At 39.1% G+C, this 19,961-nt stretch overlaps 1 protein-coding gene across 3 annotated transcripts in view; it reads right to left on the bottom strand.

Annotated features, from left to right (window-relative positions):
• Positions 1-2,714: 2,714 nt before the first annotated feature.
• The window catches only part of col6a3 (collagen, type VI, alpha 3), a 36,676-nt gene continuing 19,429 nt past the window's right edge, over positions 2,715-19,961 (bottom strand). The window contains exons 35-48 of one of the 3 annotated variants that reach the window (XM_042001370.1): positions 19,176-19,208; positions 17,733-17,769; positions 17,592-17,603; positions 16,985-17,478; positions 16,759-16,861; positions 14,666-15,367; positions 14,476-14,578; positions 14,320-14,375; positions 13,978-14,232; positions 10,095-10,169; positions 9,012-9,197; positions 8,048-8,104; positions 5,745-5,930; positions 2,715-3,574 (exon numbers count right to left, since the gene is read on the bottom strand). In XM_042001370.1, coding sequence (XP_041857304.1) covers positions 3,534-3,574; positions 5,745-5,930; positions 8,048-8,104; positions 9,012-9,197; positions 10,095-10,169; positions 13,978-14,232; positions 14,320-14,375; positions 14,476-14,578; positions 14,666-15,367; positions 16,759-16,861; positions 16,985-17,478; positions 17,592-17,603; positions 17,733-17,769; positions 19,176-19,208 — 2,340 coding nt within the window. In that variant the 3' untranslated portion in view covers positions 2,715-3,533. Of the gene's footprint in view, positions 3,575-5,744; positions 5,931-8,047; positions 8,105-9,011; positions 9,198-10,094; positions 10,170-13,977; positions 14,239-14,319; positions 14,376-14,475; positions 14,579-14,665; positions 15,368-16,758; positions 16,862-16,984; positions 17,479-17,591; positions 17,604-17,732; positions 17,770-19,175; positions 19,209-19,961 lie in introns of all 3 variants that reach the window. The other 2 variants (XM_042001372.1, XM_042001371.1) reach the window with 2 other exon arrangements.

The raw sequence follows: 19,961 nt of genomic DNA, 5'->3' as shown, positions 1-19,961 counted from the left end.
ATTTTAGTCTAATTTATTTCTCTGCACTCATTAAATTAATGTGTGTGACTGTATGGATGTATTAGTGGAGTAAATTGGTGGCCTGTTAGTTTACAACAACAAATGTAATGACGTTTGGACCAAGTGAATACTGTGTTTGTCTTCATAAACTTGTTATATTACAGTTAAATTAATTTATTAAGTGAGACTAAGGGAAAACTGCCGCTGCGTGGCATTTGTTGTAGTGTTTGTTTACAGTCTATTTTATGCTAACGTAAATTAGCGCGTGAAATTAGCGTTAGCATTGCAAAGCATAGCAACTTACTATGTGTGAATCATCTTCGCTCCTCATCATGATGTTTGCTGGCGCTATGTTCTCCATCCTTCAGACTGTATAAAAGAATCGTCCTCTCACATACCGGCAACCTACACGAAACTCTCCGAGGGGGAGAACGCTCTCCGTGTTTTTCTCTTTCGACTGGGGTTCATGTTTGGCCTATCCATGTGTGAAAATGCTCTCTCCTGCTTCCTGCTTTGAGTTTGATGAATCCTTTAATGGAAGAAGTTTAAAATATATATTTAAAAGGAGGTTAAAAAAGATGTAAGATATGCAGTCTCAACCCAAGCGGAACAAAACCAGAAAAAACAGACCATGATAGTGTGCAGCACCGGGAGGCAAACGAAGAGTCATTTCTGGAGTAAGGAGATAACTTGCATGCTCCAAGAAATAAAATCGCTGTTGTCTTGTCAGGGCTCATGACATCCCTCATCAGATCAATAATTTCATAAATGCTCTTCAGAGATTCTGATATTCTCTCTCAGTTGTGTGTTATTGACTTTGTATTGACTTTAATAAACAGCTGATCGAAATGGGGACAAAATACAAAAATGTACACATGCGGCATTTAAAGACATGGACACCACCACATGCACAACACCGCTCTTCCACAGACAAAGTTTCTCGTTAAATATGAAATAACTGGGTCAATTGTTCATTGCACATAAAAACACAGACCTGCAGTAATCCCCGCCCCGAGGCAGACAAAGCTTCCTGTTTGGTATTAACTGACCGTTCTTGCAGCCTCGGGAACAAGAACAAACTTCTCGTTTCCTTTTGTTTATTAACTCCCACATCTGGACACTAACAGTGAGACAGTTGGCGCCGCCTTATTCAATGAAAACCAGACGTTTGAAAATAACAGGAAGTGACATCACCTCCCACATACGTCCTCCGAAATAAATCTGTTAATATAGACACGGATGTTTAGAATATCATATTTCAGAAGGGCATGTAAACACATCAGATCTGAATATTAGAATTATCTGATTATTCTCAGATATTTGATTTTGATAATCATGTAAATGGGCTCACTTTTGTGAAGCTCTTTGTTTCCATTTTAAATGGTGCCATGTGTGAGGAAAATACTCTTTGTAGGATGAGCAGCAAAGTTGACTCTGTGGGTTCCATCCATGCAAAATTTATTAAAACTTATCTGTCATTGCCAAACAACTGATTCTGCTGTTCACTGCCATGACTGCACTTCACTGTCAGGCCCATTTATGCTGGTGTCAGAGGAACATTATGAGTGATGAGTCCAGTACAGCACTTGGTCAAAGTGTGGAGAACATTATGTTATATGTTACATACATAACATGCTGACTGCTGCATTGATAGGGTAACAGTTTCTGGTGGAGGCAGGGTGATGGTGTGGGGGCAGCATCTCCTTCAATGGAAAAACTAGGCTTGTCATCACTGAAGGAAATCTCAATGCAGAGAGATGTGGAGATGAGATTCTGCAACCAGTGATGATCCCATATCTCCACAGTCTGGGACTGAGCTCCATTCTCTAAGATGACAATGCTGGCCCCCACAGAGCAGGTTCATCAGACACTACCTCCAGAGGATGGATGACCTGCCTGCAGTCCTGAACTCAGCCTCATCGAAGACTTGTGGAATTAGCTTGGCCTGCTGTGGTACCACAGTGACCAACACAACCACATGGGCTGACTGGAGTTAGATGCTGGTTGAAGGATGGATGTCATCCCACAGCAGTGTGTGCCAACTGGTGACCAGAATGAAAAGGAGGCACCAAGCTGTTGTGGCTGTACATGGTCCTTATTTGTTAAATGAGGAAATTATTAAGTTGTGAATATATTATTAAGTTGTGTTTCTTCAGACTTCCGTCATCTGATCCAGTAAATAACACCCAACAATATTCAATAGTCGAAGTTTGGTAACGACATGGGTACAACCCACCTACTCAACTCTGCTGATCATCCCACAAATGCATTTTCTTTATATATGTGGCTCCGTTTAAAAGGGAAATAAACTGGTTTCCCAACAATATAAGATTAATGGCCAAGAAGCATTATTACAACTAAGAAATAATCAATTTAGATCAAACAGTTTCCTTGCTTCTTTTTGTTCCCAAATTTTTTTCAAATCCCCCATCTTTCCCAAATTTAGCCAGTTACAATTCCCAATCGAGGCCTAAATGAACAAAGACCATCTTATTTGGCCCTTGGTGGTTTGGGCAATAATATGTCTGCTCAAATGGTTCTCTTTCTTCTTTAACCTGGAAATGAAGTGCCTTTGCCTGTAGACCATATTACCACAGATCCGTGAAGTCAGTTCCTCCAGATTCCAGGATGTCATAAACATGCTTTCACTTCTGAGTCTCTATCTTTTCTGGTAATGAACATATGATTCAAAACAAGAAAGAAAGAAACCGATTTCTTGTGTTTATTAGAAAGTTTAATTTGGTTTTATTTCCCCCAAACCCAGATGAAACATAATCTTCAGTAAACTCAAATGAAAGAAAAAAAAAAATAAAAATACAAATCCGCTTGACAAGTACATTCCATTTCTTAATAGCTGGTTCGTTGCAATGGATCCAGAAGTGCACTTAACATTACATTAATGTGTGAATCTGAATAGCTTGTCACTGTCGTCCAAATACACACACTGCCATACAAAACTTGTTTAGACATTACTGTGGATTCTGTAACGGTGCAAAAGTGAAGTAATGATTCCACAGGGATCAAACGAGTTTGACAACAATTTAATCGAATGCTGCCAATGTGAATGCGGAATGTATGAAAATAAAATAAAAAACACTACATGAAACACAATTTCTGCATTGAGTAATGCCAGTCCTGAATGTACTGATTTACTGATAATCTCCACCCAAGACATTCATATATGTTTATTGTTTAGCTAAAAAACTGCCTTTTGAAAAATATAAACCTTGTATGACATCCTGTCTAAGAACTTGACTTTACAAAATGCTGCATTTATTAACAGCTCCATCTGTAGAACAAATATACGATGTAGCACCAATAGATTCAAACAATTCATACAGCCAATAGTGTTGCGTTCTTCCTTCATGTGAAAAGACTATTTCAAGAAATTGGGGGGTAAAGTTCATGTTTGTGGAATCCAGTGCAACCACCATTGCTTTGGTAATGCGTCCTTACAGCATGGCCATATTGGATTGTTCTTCTAAGAATCCTTCAAACAGAGGTAAAAGCTGGCCATGTCCATCCTTTGTGTCCTATGTTCTTATTGTGGTGATGATTCCTGGGTTGACTGGTGCTGGTGATGAATGGAGAAGAAAAACAGTTTAGTCCGTTTTTATATTATGATTTTATCTTCTTTGTCTTAAAAAATAATATCAGTGATGTCAAGCTGAACCTGATTCAGGTAAATAATAAATGATGAATTTAATATAATAAAGAATTGTGTGTATGACAATGGAGTGTGATGTTGAATAAAGTTCATCCCAAATTTGTGGCAATTCTTTTTTTCTATTTAGTTATCTGGTATATTTTGGTTTACTAAACTTGGTCCACTCCCATGGATAGCAAAGTTTGTTTGGAGCCGTGTAAATGCAGATCTCCATTCAGGTGCGGACCAAAGAAGCAGACTCTGCAAGTGAACTCTGGTTTGGTTTGCTTACAGTGTTAAAACACATGTACCATCCAGCAAACCAAAAAGAGGAAGCGACGTAGGACGCATCATTGCTGGATATCTGGCTGCCTCTCCTGCTGCTTATACTGGACAAATTCTGGTGATAACCACACAAGTTTTTGTCACCACAGTTAAAACGGAAACCACGAAACTGCATAAATTTATTCTTGCATTGTTTACTTGTTATGAATGAACTGGTAGAATTTTCAGTCTTTGCCCCTTGTGAGTAACTGTCCAGGCGGTTTGTCCCTCTTGAGTAAAGTGGTATGACAACAAAATAAACCACAGGAAGGTGAACATTTTATTGGAGATTCCCTGCTCTATTAAACTAAGTCCTCCAGAATCCATTGGTGTGAATGCACCCTAAATCAGACTTTACAAAGACCTCTCTGAACTTTAATTTGTCCATAATCTGTGCTCTCATGAAATTTGCATCATACATTATTGTAAAACTTCCTTCCAGGTTAGACTTAAGAATCATCCACCTATCCATTGTCTATACCTGTTTACTCCAATGCAGAGTTGCAAAGGAGCTGAAGTATATCCCAGCAACTTTTCTGTGAGAGGCAGGGTCACCTGCCTGCATAGGTTGCAATTCCATCATAAGACCAATGCACAGAGAACCGTCAAATTAAAATCACCAATTGACCTAACAAGCATTTTTACAGACTGTGGGAGGAAGCTGGAGTACGCTGACACAACCCTTGAACACACAAGAATAACATACAAACTCCACAGCCAAGGTACAAACTAGGTACCTTATTTCTGTAAGGTGACATTGCTAAACCACACCACAATGCATCCCAACCACAGATTTGGTTTTATGACAAGATTTTGTTGGTAGCTACTATAATCTGTGCAAAATTATGAGTAGGTCATTTAACTCTGTCTCTGAATTCTTCCTAGGAGTGAGTGTGAGTGGTTGTTAGCATCTCCATGTTGGCTCTGCGATGGAGTGGCAACCTGTGCAAACAGACGACCCTTTCTCTATTACAGGAGAGTCCAAAGTCAGTCCTCAAGCACTGGAGTCCTCCAGGTTATCAATGTTTAACTGCTTCAATACACCTGACTACATAAAACCAATCCAATGAATTTCTGCACAATGACTCATAGATTTGAGTCAATTGTGTTGGAGTGGGGAAACGTTGAAAACCTGCAGGATTGTCGCCCTCTGGGAACGGAGCTCGAAACCCCTGGACTAGTGCTGGGATAGGTTTCAGCTGCCCCTCCACCCTGCACTAGAATAAGTAGGTATATCCTGGCTATGGCTACTAGATAGACTGAGGCAGGACTGAATTGAAGTTTCCTGTCATTAGTAAAAGGTAAAATGTTTATGATATAAATACATTATTCCTGGAATGTAGTCCAAACTATGTAAACACCTAAATTATAATTAGACAACCTATTACCAATTAGAACCAGGTAGATTCTCTAGTATGTTTCTATTCATCAGTACTGCATTGGCTACTGTGGGCCTTATCTATGGGCCCTTAAAACTTTTTATGGTATAAATTTGAGGAACTATGGAATAATCAAAGCAGCAGTGATGTATTTTGTTTGATGCTTTTGTTTACTTTCAAAGAAACTTTTTGGCTGCAAAAAGTTGAAGAGAGAATGAATTAAAAAGTAGAAGCTCCTTTTTGTCAACAGCTTTCACTGAAACAGAATGACTCTTACTTTAGAGAAGAAACTGGGTCTTAACTGGCAGGGTTGATTGAATTATGCCCCTTTATTTAGCAACAGAAACAACGAACTATGGACACTAGGAAATTATTATTAATACTAAGAAATGTACCTGGTTTCCCACAAGCCTTCAGACACTCCTCTTCTGTGTCGAATCTATTCTTGTTTCCTCCACAGCCTCCGTACCAAAAGCGTGCACAACTCTTGCTGGAGGCATCATAGTGCCATTTGAGGACGAATTTGGCACAAGTACCTTCCTCTTTGGGAAGCTGGCAAATGTCCACATCCAAAGACGGCACTGGAAAGAAAATGACAACGAGGAACTACAGTTAAGAGGATAAAAACACTTGCAGAAGGAACATTAAAGAGTCTTCTACCAGAGGCCCAATCAGTATTGAGCATTGTTACATGGCATACAATATGACAACTATAAATGAGCACATGATTTGTTTTTGCTTATTTTGTGGAACCATTTTGGAGATATGTGTAAATTTGTCTAGTGTGTGTTCTCAAAACCCACATCCATCCAACCATTTTCTGCCACTTATCTGGGATCAGATTGCAGGGGCAGCTGTCTAAGCAGGGAAGCTCAGACTTCTCTCTTCCCAGCCACATTCACCAGCTCGTCCGGGGGGATCCCGAGGTGTTCCCAGGCCAGCCGAGAGATGTAGTCCCTCCAGCATGTCCTGGGTTTTTCCCTGGGGTCTCCTCCTGGTGGGACGTGACTGGAACACCTCACCAGGGAGGCGTCCAGGAGACATCCTAACCAGATGCCTGAGTCCTATCCAATCCAATCCAATCCAATCCAATCCAGAGGAGCAGCAACTCTACTCTGAGCCCCTCCCGGATCACTGAGCTTCTCACCCTATCTCAAAGGGAGAGCCCAGCCACCCTGCAGAGAAAACTTATTTTGGTCACTGCCCACAGCTCATGACCATAAGTGAGGATAGGAACATAGATTGACTGGTAAATCAAGAGGTTTGCCTTTTGGCTCAGCTCCTTCTTTAATATAGAATAGAAATACTTTATTAATGCCTTCGGAGAGCCCTCGGGGAAATTACCACGACAGACCGATGCAGAGTCCACATCACTGCAGACGCCACACCGATCCACCTGTCAGTCTCCCGATCCATCCTTCCCTCACTCGTGAACAAGACCCCGAGATACTTGAACTCCACCACTTGGGGTAGTACCTCATTCCCAACCTGGAGAAAACACTGAGGACCATGGTCCAGTTGTGAACAGACTGAACAGCTCGCACTCTATGCCAAGCTCTGGTACCACTTGTATAGGGACCAAACAGCTCATACAAGGGGGTCAAGCAAAACAGCCCTACAGGATCCAGAGCCTTAAGGAACTCCAGGCAGACTTCATCCACCTCTAGGGCCCTGCCTCCTCAGAGCTTTCTAACCACCTCAGTGACCTTAGCCCCAGAAATAGAAGAGCCCATGTCAAGGTCCACCGACTCTGCTTCCTCATCGGAAGACATGTCGGTGGGATTGAGGAGGTCTTAGAAGTATTCTCTCAACCAACCCACAACATCTCGTGTCGAGGTCCCCCATCCCCACTGTACACAGGGCTGATAAAGCACTGCTTCCCCTTCCTGAGCCGATGGTGGACCAGAATCTCCTCAAAGCCATCTGGAAGTCATTCTCCGTGGTCTCTCCAAAATCCTCCATGACAGAGTTTTTGCCTCAGTGAGCGCAGAAGCCGCGTTCTGCTTAGCGTGCAGTGGGTCAGCCTGCAGTGCCACCGAAGTCCCACAGGCCAAGAAGACATTCAGCTTGATGGCATCCCTGGTGTCCACCAACGAGTTCAGGGATTTCTGCTGCAACAGGCACCGGCGACTTATGGCCTCAGCTCCAGTTGGCCGCCTCAACAATAGAGGCACGAAACACAGCCTACTTAGACTTAATGTCCCCTGCCTCACCTGGGACATAGTTGAAGCTCTCATAACCATGATATATAACAATTTTTAGTCTGAGTATACTTTGTAATACTTCAAGTGTCTTATGCAACTTTGGTCAAACTCTGAAAAGGTAAACTGAATTTACTCAAGATGGGGACTGCTGCCAAATGGGTGAAAAAAGCTTTCCAGTGATTTTTCTTAGATATTATGACTTTGCCTACCAATAAGTCAACTATATGATCTGGAGAGTAACAGAGTAGATTGGTACATTTGCTTTAGAGTAAAAGAGAATAACTGTAGCGTTTAAAAATTTGGTAACAAGTCTCGTGATTTCATTTCCAGGCATAATGAATAAGGTTTAAATCAGTGTGGACAAACACTATTCATTTTTCCCTATCTCATTTGTTAATATTCGCACAGGGCAAAGTGTGTGTCACTCACATTAAGTAAACAATGACTCAAAAAAGATATTCAGAAAGCAATGGGAAATAATTTGCAGGTCTTACCTGTAGCTGGAACATCCACCTGTTCAAACTGCTGCTCCTCTGGCTGTTGCTCCGGTACTGTGGAAAACATGAATGGGATTTAATCAAAAAACAGGTTTTACCTCTTGTTCATAAGCAAGGTTTTAGCAGTGTGTGTTGCCCATAACGCTGCTGCAAGGCCAATAACAAAATCAAGTTTTCCCCATGACACCCCTTCACTAATCCAGCTGCACTAGTTGTGCACTTCACTGACTGTGAAGCAAACATGGCTGAAAACCAAAGATGACAGAGCCGTTGCAGCAGTGGCTCCTTTCTTCTGGAACTTTATTCCTCTTAGCCTGAGATATGTGGAAAAAGCAGCTAAAAACGCATCTTTTTACTTTCTTTTGTTTAGTTTTATTTGTTTTTATGTTTCATGTGTTGTTTTGTTTTATTGTAAAGGATTTTATGATTTGTATCTTGACAGATGCTACATGAACAAAAATATATTTTAGTTCACTTTGCTTGTAAAGTAAGTATATGTGTGTATTTTTTAAAATGTAAACTTTTTCCCAAGTCACTTTAACTTTGACCCACTGCAATAAAAGTAGAATTATCCCATTTTCACTGCAGAATAGACAAATATGTTGAAATTGTAACTGGAATTAGTTGGAAAGAAGACAATATATTGTTGTGAAAAAGCAATATCACATGTCCCTAATTATTATCCTAATTAATAGGATGAAAAACGATGATCACTGTTACTTGAGCATTAACCTGCCTTGTTTTAACTCAAGAGGTCATATCCAGTGTCATTGTCTGCAGTCAGATGTAAAAACTTAGATTAGAAAAACCTTTTCTTTGAAAAGTATTTATAATACCAAATGATAGGAACAGCAGTTAGCTATAACATGCCCATGGTCTAAGTCAGCTTTTGTGTGATCTAATAGAGCTTTAGGTTTTGTATGCAGCTGCAAACCTACTGTAGCTCCTGGCAACAACTTACCTGACCTCATGCAGTTTTTCAAGCAGAGAGACTCAGTGTCGAATCTATTACCATTGCCTCCACAACCTCCGTACCAGAACTGTGCACAGAAGCCATTCTTTCGGTCAAAGAACCACTTAGCTTGATAGTTTTTGCACGGCATTCCAGGATCATGGTCAAGCAAGCATGGGTCTGCATGTTCAATAACTAGAACATGCAAAAAAGCAAAAACAACAGCAGTGAAGAAGGACAGATGGGGACAGAGGATGAGTTTATGTTAAGAATAAATTTACAAAATGAGAGATACAGCAGATTATGTCATGTTAAAAAGTTGAAGGTTAAAATGTTATCTATTAGCACGAAAGAGGTGTTCAAGTGATTATTGCTACAGAAGTTTAGCAAATTTACCAGTATTACGGCCCCTATCAACAGCTAATTCTGCATCTATCTTGCATCCTACATGTACTGAGATCTCGCCAGACAGTAAAAGACCGTCTCATCTTGACTCTTGTCTTATCTCTTGTTCTGTTCCTTTCTCTTTCTTTTCCTCTCCTGCCGATAATGTCTTCTTGTGTTTATTTGGTGAACCGGCCACTGTGTGCATTCAAAACAACCTGTGTGTTCACATGCTTGCTAGCATGTAATGCCATGTGTAAAGCAAAACTCTGCTGTTTTTGACACACGCTGTCCTGTATGAAAAAGTTGTATAGTGCAGCTTCTCTGTATCAGGGTACCTCTGTGCAGTGACAGCTCTAGAAATGCACATAATAGATGTCACTGTACCATCAAACCAGCACAATCCGGAGTCTGAAACATGGAGTTTTACGTTCAGAAAGTTATCTAATGCGTCTTTAAATGTCAAATGAGCCCTTCTGCAAAGGAAAAAAGAAATGGTACCAACATGGCCGTTTATTTTATAAAACATATAAGCATATATGCTTGTTTAAAGACAACAGCTTGTTCCTTCCCATTATTACTCCACTGTTTTGTTCTGTGACTGCTTGGAGATGTCAGGAATCAGCAGTCTAAAAAAAGTCACACTAAAAAGTCAAAAACATTTAATTTCATCGAATACAGGCAAACATATCCGTACGAGGCACTCACCAGTCTCAGGTTTGTCCAGTGGTGCGGTATTTACAGTACTGGTGCTTTGGCTGGCTGCTTTGTGGTCTGCTGCTTCTGTGAAGTTATAGAAAAAAAGTAGTCATGGAGCAGCCACAATAATGGATGGAGTCAAGTTCTGAGTTCCCCGCACAGCTGTGAGAATTTAGTATCAAGTTTCAGTTTTTATTTATTTAATTACTAAAAGACTAAAACAAAACTAAAAGGATTTACAGACATCTCTAAAAAGAAGAGAGAAAAGAATTATATTTATTTCTTTATATAAAATGTAATTAAATATAAATTTAAACATTTAAATAATGCAGATTAAGCTAAATCTAAAAATCAAACAAAAAAGTCTACTGACTGTTTTTTAAATAATTAAGGAGTCAAAGAAATAAGTAAAATTGATTTTTTTTTTTTTTTTTTTTTTATTGCATGGTAAGTGTAAACCCAAATTATACTGTTTGGCCAAAGGAAAAAAAAGAATTAGTAAAAGTAGATTAAAAGTGGATTAAGAACTGTCCAGTGCATTATCAAATTATGGAAGGGTAAAGTTGAACCATCATCTTCTAGGATGACATGAGAAATCAAATAGATAAAATTGAACAGTAGAACTCTCTAGTGGATCTTTAATAGTGGAAATGGGCTGTATGGGTGGTGTGGTGGTTAGCACACAGCCTCACAGCAAGAAGGTCGCTGGTTTGAGCCTCGGCTGGGAAGATCATTGAACCTAATTGGTGACACTAAATTCTTCCTAGGAGTGGGAGTTTGTATGTGAATGGTTGTTTGTCTCATTCTGTGTGGCTTTGCGATGAACTGGTGACCTGTCCAGGTGTACCTGCCTCTCACCTGATAAAATACTGGGATAGGCTCCTACTTACCCGTAATGGACAAAGCGGTACAGATAATGAATGAACGGGCTGTATGGGCTTAAGAAAACCACTGATTAATGAGGTTAATCAATTAGACACTTCCGGGGGTAAGGGAAGGCGGTGATCTGGTGATGAGAACAGTTGTTCCAGAGTGATTTGAGCATCAGGGTGAGCAGAATACCAGAAGAACTGCATCTGTCATACTGAGCACCTATCACTTAAGCCTGTGGGGATGGCATTATGATCTGGGGTTTCATGTTAGCTGCAACCTTGCCTGGGGTCGGGAGGACCTCCTGCTCCAGAAATACAGTTGCGCTTTTACAATCATCCAGAAGATGGCAGGTAAGTAATGCTAATGCTCAAAGTAATGTTTTTTCTGGTAAGACGGCAGATTCAAACAAGGTACGCTCAAACATTCATTCATTCAGTTGCATTTTTGCCAGTCTAATCAAAATATTCTTGGAAGCAGGAAAATAGTGTCTTTTAAAGTACACCCTGGAGCACAGCGGAGAGGATTTGGCTGTATCGCAACCTGAACATCATTCTGTGGCTCTACTGTGCTTTAATCTTTCTGTATTCTCACTTTATCGTGTCAATGCAGAAAACTGCTGTAAAAGATAATTTAGTAAACAGTAAATTCAATGACCATCTCCACTACACTGCTCTCAACACAGATGTGTTTTTAAATAATTTGTTTCCTTTGGCAGTGTCACTCTTTTTACTTTTCACTTTTCTTCTTTCTGACCCTTTCACGGTTACTGGGAAACACACATGTCATTTTATTAAAATGAGTCGTGGTTCACACACACACTCGAATATCAGGCCCAGCTTGCTGACACACATCAGCACTTTGTATGATTCATACAAATGCACTTATGAAGGAACAACACAAGCAGGAAGCCAGAAAAGTAGTAATGAGAGGGAAAATAATTTCCTTCTCTTCCCATAAGAAAGAAAGCGTCTCCAGAATTCCAGATGTAAAACTCAGAATTAAATCCCTAGAGGACGCATACCATGTCTCCCCAGAAGACCCACACTAAACCATATAAGGAAAGCCAAACTTAAACTTAACAAAACAACAACAACAACAACAACAATAATAATAACAATAATAATAATAATAATAATAATAATAATAATAATAATAATAATAATAATAATAATAAAATCTTGGTGCAAAGACTTTTTCTTGGAGAACTTTGAACATGGCAACAAATCTGGAAGGTTCGTGGCTAATCAGTTAAAAACGAACAAGGAGAAAACAATCGTCTCCTCTGTCAGAGATCCAGAAGGAAATATCATCCATGACCCTGACAAGATAAATAACATTTTCAAAAAATTATAAAAAACATGATATAAAAATCGCAACTAAACACAATAGATGAGAATATTCCAAAATTAAAACATGAAAATAAAACAGCCTTGGATTCACCTCTTTCAGTCAGTGAACTCCATGAAGCTCTCCAGCATACGCCCAACAATAAAGCTCCAGGTCCAGATGGTTACCCAGCAGAATTTTACAAAAAATTCTGGACAATGCTGGCACCCACTTTCTACAATATGATATTAGAAATAAAGGAAAAACAAAAAAATACCTCCAAATATGAACCTAGCTAATTTTACTCTACCAATAAAACCAGGAAAAGACCCGACACTTCCATCCAGTTACCTTCCAATTTAATTAATAAATGTAGATCTTAAATTAATCAGCAAAGCTCTGGCCAGAAGGATAGAAAAAATAATACATCCTGACCAAACAGGATTTATTAAAGGTAGACATTCCTCTACTAACATGTGCAGATTATTTAACATAAGAGATTATTCTACTCTACATAATCTGGAATCCAGAGTCATTTTTTAAATGCAGAAAAAGCATTTGACCAAGTAAACTGGGAATTTTTATTTTTTTTAACATTAAACAAATTTGGGTTTGGGCCATCTTTCATAGATTGGATAAAAATATTATATAACAACCCAAATGCATGTGTGAAGACCAATGATCAAACTTCTCTAAGCTTCTGTTTGCAGAGAGGCGACTCCCAAACCTTCTATTTTATTTAAACCTTAACAGCTGCCATAAGACAAAATGAAGAAATTAAAGGAATCCATGCTAAAAAAAAACCAAAACTACAGAACATAAAATAAGTCTTTATGCTGATGACATATTTTTCCTCCAGAACTCACCAACATCTCTCCCCCAGACAATCACACTCATTAACACATTCTCCTCAGTTTCTGACTACTCTATTAACTGGTCTAAGACTATAGTTATGCCCATTAACTGTGACTAACAAAACACACCCAATACTACAATACAGTTTGGAAACATTAGATATTTAGGCATAAACATTTCTCCCTGATTATCAGAACTAACAAAGCTAAATTATTTCCAGCTTCATTATAACAATAGAGGATGATCTCTGATTGTGGAAGCAATTACCCAAATCACTCATGGGGAGGGTTGACTGGTCAATTGGTGCCATGGGGTCTGGGCCTGCCTGGGCGTGCTGCCACAGGGTGGGTTGGTGCATGCTCTGGTGTCTGGTTGAGGCCCCAGGAGCCAGGGTATGACCCGGGGGCAGGGGGGGGGGATGGGGGAGGGGGGGGGGGGGGGGGGGGGGGGGGTGCAGGGGTTTGAAGAGGGGCTGAGTGGGGTTCAGGGGATTGTACAGGGAAGTGCTGGGGTGTGTTTAGGGGTGAAACTGAGGGGTGTGTCGGTGTGTGTGTGTGTGTGCATGCATGCCAGGATGAGTGGGAGGGGGCGAGGACACAGTTAATTAGATAGTGCATTATTTTTCAAAAGTCTTAAAGAGAACATTTCTAAATTAAACTTAAGAGTTTTAGATTTTGAACAAATTCTCAAAGCGTGTTTTTTACTTTTTTTTATTACATGTCACAGAAAGTTAACTATAATGGAAAATTGCATAAGTAAAACCCATAAATTGTACAAAATAATGTGTAAAAAAGAGATTCAGTGTAGAATTTCTATCTAGGTGTATTTTTGGACTCACTGGTGGTGACGATTCCTTTGCGGGTGGAGACAATTTGACCTTCTGCTGTGTAGGCCGTGACTACAGCATGGTATGTTTGAGAGCAGTCCAAGTTGTCCACATAAAGCTCTGTGCCTGATACATTGGTCTTAAGCACCAGGACATGGTCGTGCAAACGTGTAACTACAACCTCAAAGTAAACAAAGAGCTTTGGCTCTAAGCTGCTCCATCGCAACTTCAAGCTGCTGGAGGTGACATTAGAGACATGCAGCTCCTCTGTGTCTAGGGGATAAGACATAAAGGTGTCAAAGGCAGTAAACATTTTCTGGAGAAGAAATGAAAGTACAACTTATTACATCTTACCATCGTGCTTTCTTTGAAGAATGTCTTGGTGACTTTCATGATGTTTCTGATGTTTCCTGTAAATGTACAAATACATTGTAAATGAATCTATGCATGTTACTGACAAATCAACAGTGGGCAATGAAATAATGCAGATTTTTTTCCATGCAAACTTACTCAGGTTGCTTTGATGATGTGAATGGGTGTTTTACTGGTTGGTCACTCTGGAACCATGTGCAGTTTTTGGATAGCTCAGGGGACATGTATTGAGCATTTTCAACTAAAAATCACAGGATGTGGTTAGACTGGTACAATAAATGGCATTATTAAGCATTACTGATAACTTGCTCTGATATGTTAAACTTACTGCTGATGTACTTTGGCAGCAGCTGGCCAAAGGTCTGAATGCGTTTGTCATAGAAGTTAGAAATGCTTTCCAGCCGCTTGAAGAAGACGTCTGAAGGTTCGCTTGCCATGCGGGCCAGGACATGAGCATCCCTAGCTGTAATTGTTTGACCAACACCCATGATGACCAAGAAGTAGCCTTTACATTTTATTTCAGTGGCAATGCGCACCAGCTGCTCCTCTTCCTGCTCCACATTTCCTGTCACAAACAGTATGAGTACCTTCCTGTCACGTGGGTATGGAGCTTTCTCAAACACTTGCTCCACTGTAGATTCAATAGCCGCTGAGAGCGCGCGACCACCCTCTAACTGCTGTGTCTTCTTCAGCAAGAATTTAACAATATCCTGAGCTGTTTGGTGTTCTGTCAAGCCAATGTCCACATGAATGGGAGAGCCAGTTTTGTTGTTGATAAACTCGTAAGGAGCTTGTTGGATGACAGAGACTCTGGCGTGGTGAATGGATGAAGTGGGATTCGAAGATATGTGAAGCTGCTCCACCATGTGAGCTATGTATTGCTTGATCTCAACAAAGAAGGATGGGTAAGTAGATTCAGAGCTGTCTATTATAAAAGCCATGTCGATGTCCACATCAGACTGGAAAGACCTCCTGTCTCGGCTAATTAATTGGGGTAAATAGTCACACATTTGGTCTGGAGAGCAGACATCTAAAAAAGAAAAGAACATAATTAAACACAAATTTTATTGCAACAGTACTGTGCAAAAATCATAGGCCACCCATTGTTTCTTTATATTTCACCTTCGAAGAACCAGCCTTTATTTGTAACCTTTTATAATGTTTCTGAACAATAGTTTTTTTAGGCTTTCAAATTTTTTCTTTTAAAAACTATGTTTTATTCACACATTGCCAGTTCTGTTCTTGTACCTGAGCATTATTCCATATCCATACCATACCTATGAGTTAGTCAAGCAATAAATAAATAAATAAATAAACAAGGAACCTAACTTATTGTTGTGTTCATATGACAAGAAAATGTAGCAAAGGTCCAATCTTAAGTTGCTTCTTTAAGCACTTATTAGCAGCCTGCCACAAATAAACTTAATTTGTTTACACTTTATGTTGTGTTTATGAAAAATGCCAGTGATGGCATATAACATAGTATTTCAGCACCAATTCCCAAAAGACTACTAACTGAAAACGTGGCATGGTGTGCAGAGTATCTACAAAAAGTTTGAGGAAACTGGACAAGTGGAGGACAAAAGAGAAAATTTCAGACCTAAAAGACTACAGCAAATTAACAGTAATCAAAAAGGCATCCTTCAGAAACTCAGCAAAGACTTGGCATAAGATGTGACAGATACATCTTGACTTTCAGTTGATCCATTTAGTGTTATTTGAAGCCTTATCAGAGATGTTCTGCATGCAAGGGTCAAGAAGTCATTCTTCGGGAAGGGAGAAAGGAAAAAGGAAGAAGGAACTGGATTAGGAATAGAGCCTGGAACTCAACATTATTGATGCAGTGTGGGATGATCTGGACAGAGAACGGAACAAAAGGCAGAAACATTGATGAAGATCTTTGGAGAGTCCTGCTTTGGATGCCAGAAGAACTTAAAGAAATGACAGAAATCTTGTCTAAGAGGATTTATACTGTTTTTGGGGAATTTTTTGGTCACCAATTTCTACTTCAAACATATTTGAATTTTAAAAACATGATTTATAAAATGTGTTTCCATTCATGTTTGCACATGGTTTGATAAATTAGTGCATCTACCTCATTTTCCATGGAATATATAAAGAAATAAGTACTGTCTTAAGACTTTTGCATTGAATTTTACTTTAAGGCAATCTGTATTCAGCAAATAAAGCACTGGAATTAATATACTGCATTAATCTGTTTTGTTTTTTAGCCCATTTCTGTAACAATGAATGCATTAACCTTTTGCTGTTAGACAAATAAATATAAGAACTCAATTTTCTTTTTTGTCATTATTCTTAAGGGTATCTCAAAAATAGAAATTATAACAATAAATTAAAAATATAACAATGAAGCTATTAATCCCTTACAGTTATTTAGGCACACACACAGACAGTTCTCACCTAAGCAGACATGGCAGCTCATGATCTTTTGAAGGACCGAATTGTACTGTGTACTTCCAGGGGCTGGAAGAACAATCACCTGGGCCAATGCTGTGTTGTTGACCTAATATACAGAGAGAAAAAAAAATCAATAAAATGTATAATTTTGTTGTTGTTTTCCACAGAGAACACAACTATTTATAACAAACTGTAAAATATTTAAGATATTTGTTGAATTTCCTTCTACCTTCACTGCTCTGTTGAGTGCTGTGTCTGCACGGTTGACCAGGAACAGAGTGGCGATTCCAGCATCGTGGAGGCGGATAGCTGCATTTGTAATTGCTTGTGTCTGACCAACTACATCACCCACGAAAAAGATGGCTACCTTCCTCATAAGGAAACCACTGCGCACCCTCTTAAAGGTGTTCTGGGCCACAAAGCTCATGGCTGTTTCCAGGCTACGCGGCTTTCTTGTCTGTGGAATTTGCAGTCCCTCAAGGCGCTCCACTAGAGCTCGTTTCTTCATTGCATCAGCAAATCTGACCTCGGTGATTACTTCATTGTTGTACAGGGTCAGAGCAACGCGAGCTCCTCTTGGACAGTTGCTCTCAGTAATGGTGATGTTTTTGACTAGCCGCACAACTGTGTTAAGCATGTTGTTGAAGACTGAACGATCAAGTCCCTGAGAAGCATCCAGGGCAAAGGCCAGCTCAGTGGGGTAGAGTGGGCATTCCTGCTTACCTAATAGTGTGCACACAGAGATACTGTTTAGTGCATTGTTGTGGGCATAGTACACAAGTACAGTACAGTATTCAAAGTATATCTTCCAATGACAATAACATTTTTGTACTTACCAAAGCAGCATGCTGATCGAAAAAAAGAAGAGAAAATCCCACAAATCATGGTAAGATATTTTTTAACCTCAAAAGACATAAAAATCCTTCATTTTAATGTAATTAAAAGGCATTGTTGAAAATTAAAAAACGACTGCTTACGACAGTTATCTCGGATCTTTTTGACGAGGTCACATTGCTGAAATGAGAAAGGGGCGTGAATGAGAATGACAGAACAAAACATACAGCATACCAGTGTTGCCCATAAACACAGTAAGATAAGCATGTTTGTGTTCATAAGCAGCTATAGACATTCATATTGCCAATAAAATATGAATTTAACAAGATTACTTTTAACTGACAAATGGGAATTCATCTCATTTCCCTCTTGCAGCTTTGAACAGATCTTGTCAACGCTAACTCGACAGCACTCGACAGACATAAGTTATGTATATTAAACAAATGCAACTACAGTAAAACAGTTACAGTAGAACAATTAATGTAGAACTGCAGAAACATTAATATAACAGATACACTGCAGAAACTAACTAAAACTGGTGTGTAAATACTAAACTGGGCTCAGAAGACAGTTATAAAGCAGTTAGTCGACTTTGCGCATATTCAGCCCTGTAATGTAGGTAAAACTTTTTTTTTGGCGTGAAAGCAGATGGCTGCATGTTCACCAGCTCTGCCTACCTCTGCCTTATACGCCACCACAAAGTTTGATTTCATCAGCTGTTGTGGTCCTACACCTGTATTTGTCATGCTGATCTGTTTTCTTAGTTGTGTGACATTTATCTTTGCTGGTTGTGTTGTAGTTCCATTTGTTTTGTTCTAAATGTTAAAGTTATCTTGAGACAGTGTGTTTTTACAATATAATTATGAGAAAGATTTTTTTCTTATTTCACTGGCCATCTGATTGATAAAATGCTTTCATTACTATGAGAAAATGTTGAGTTTCAACTGGTAGAACAAAAAGCATAAATTCAAGCTGCAGAAAGAAAAGTGGGCTTAATACCTACATGCATACTGACAGGTGGAAAAGGTGGAAATTGTGCAATTTAATTAGCAATATTATAAATTCAGATTTATTTTAGCTCATAATTTTAGCCTAATATGAGAATGACATTACCAACATGTCGTCCAAAGTTAAATTAGTTGAAATAAAACATACAAAAATATCCTTGGGTCTCAAATAATCTGTTCTAAATTTGTTGATCAAATATAGTAGGCTACGAACAAAAAACATAGTTTTATTTCCAATATTATTTCTCTAAATTAAATTTTTATCCTGATGGTTGGTAATTAAAATGCACGAGTCTGCTCAGATGGCCATGGAGTCCTTGTAGATGAAACTTCAAACTTCCCTTCTACATACTAAGCAGCATAATTCAAGGGAGTTAAAAGAGCAAAAACTGAACAATAACTAATACAGTTTGAGACTTTGTTCAGAATTTAAAATGCTGAATTATGAAATGGTTCAATCTAAATGTATGTGAGCATAACTTTGAACTAGTTCTTGTAGTGTGACTGTAGCTAGAGAAAAGAAAAGAAAAAAAATTGATTGCTTGGTACAATGCAGAAGAGTGAACAGGTGGTACACACATTAACACCAGGTCCTCTTGGTCCTTTCATACCCTGTGGGAGAAAAGAACAGTTACATTAACAGAGCGTTGGGTAAATTCACAAAAAAAACCCCACTTTTTTCCACCTGTTCACAGTAACTAGTTATACTTTCTGTGTTTGTGGTTTTACGTTTTAGCTTTCGGATTACCTCAAACTTTTGCTTTGTTGCTCATTTCCCTCGTCAGTATTCAGACCTCCAGCTGAGTTTTATGGTTTCCTTATCATTTTCTTGCTCAGTTACTTGCAGTTTTTTATGTGTGGATGTTTTTCAGATCACAGCTGAGTGTGAAATGGTGAGGATGCATATCAGGTCCTATAAATCTGAAGCTATGGTTCTCGACCAAGAGAGGGCGGAGTGTTCCTCCTGGCTCAGAGGACGGTCTCTGTGTTTAAATATCTGAGTCTTGTTCATGAGTGATGGCAAATTGCGATGAGGGATTTATGCATGGATTGGAGCCTCATCAGCATTTCTACACTGTATGTAGTTGTAAAGAGAGACCTAAAGGGTGAAGCGCTCGTTTTACTGATCTGTTTTCATTCTAACCCTCACCTATGTCTGAAGTTTGAATATTTTAAATGCTGAAATGCCTTGCTTTAACATTGTTCTTTTAAATGCTACTTCAAATGAAAGTTATACTTGCTGTGCTGTTTTTAAACTGTCTTTGAAAAGTATTTCCTTCTTTATGTCATTATGTAAAAATGACAAAAAGAGCATTTTGAATGTTGAAAGCTTCAAGCCATCAGGAGGAGCTTAGACTGAAGGAA

Source organism: Melanotaenia boesemani, chromosome 12 (assembly GCF_017639745.1).
Source record: "Melanotaenia boesemani isolate fMelBoe1 chromosome 12, fMelBoe1.pri, whole genome shotgun sequence".
Lineage (NCBI taxonomy): Eukaryota > Metazoa > Chordata > Actinopteri > Atheriniformes > Melanotaeniidae > Melanotaenia > Melanotaenia boesemani.
This window is presented reverse-complemented; position numbering and strand designations above follow the sequence as displayed.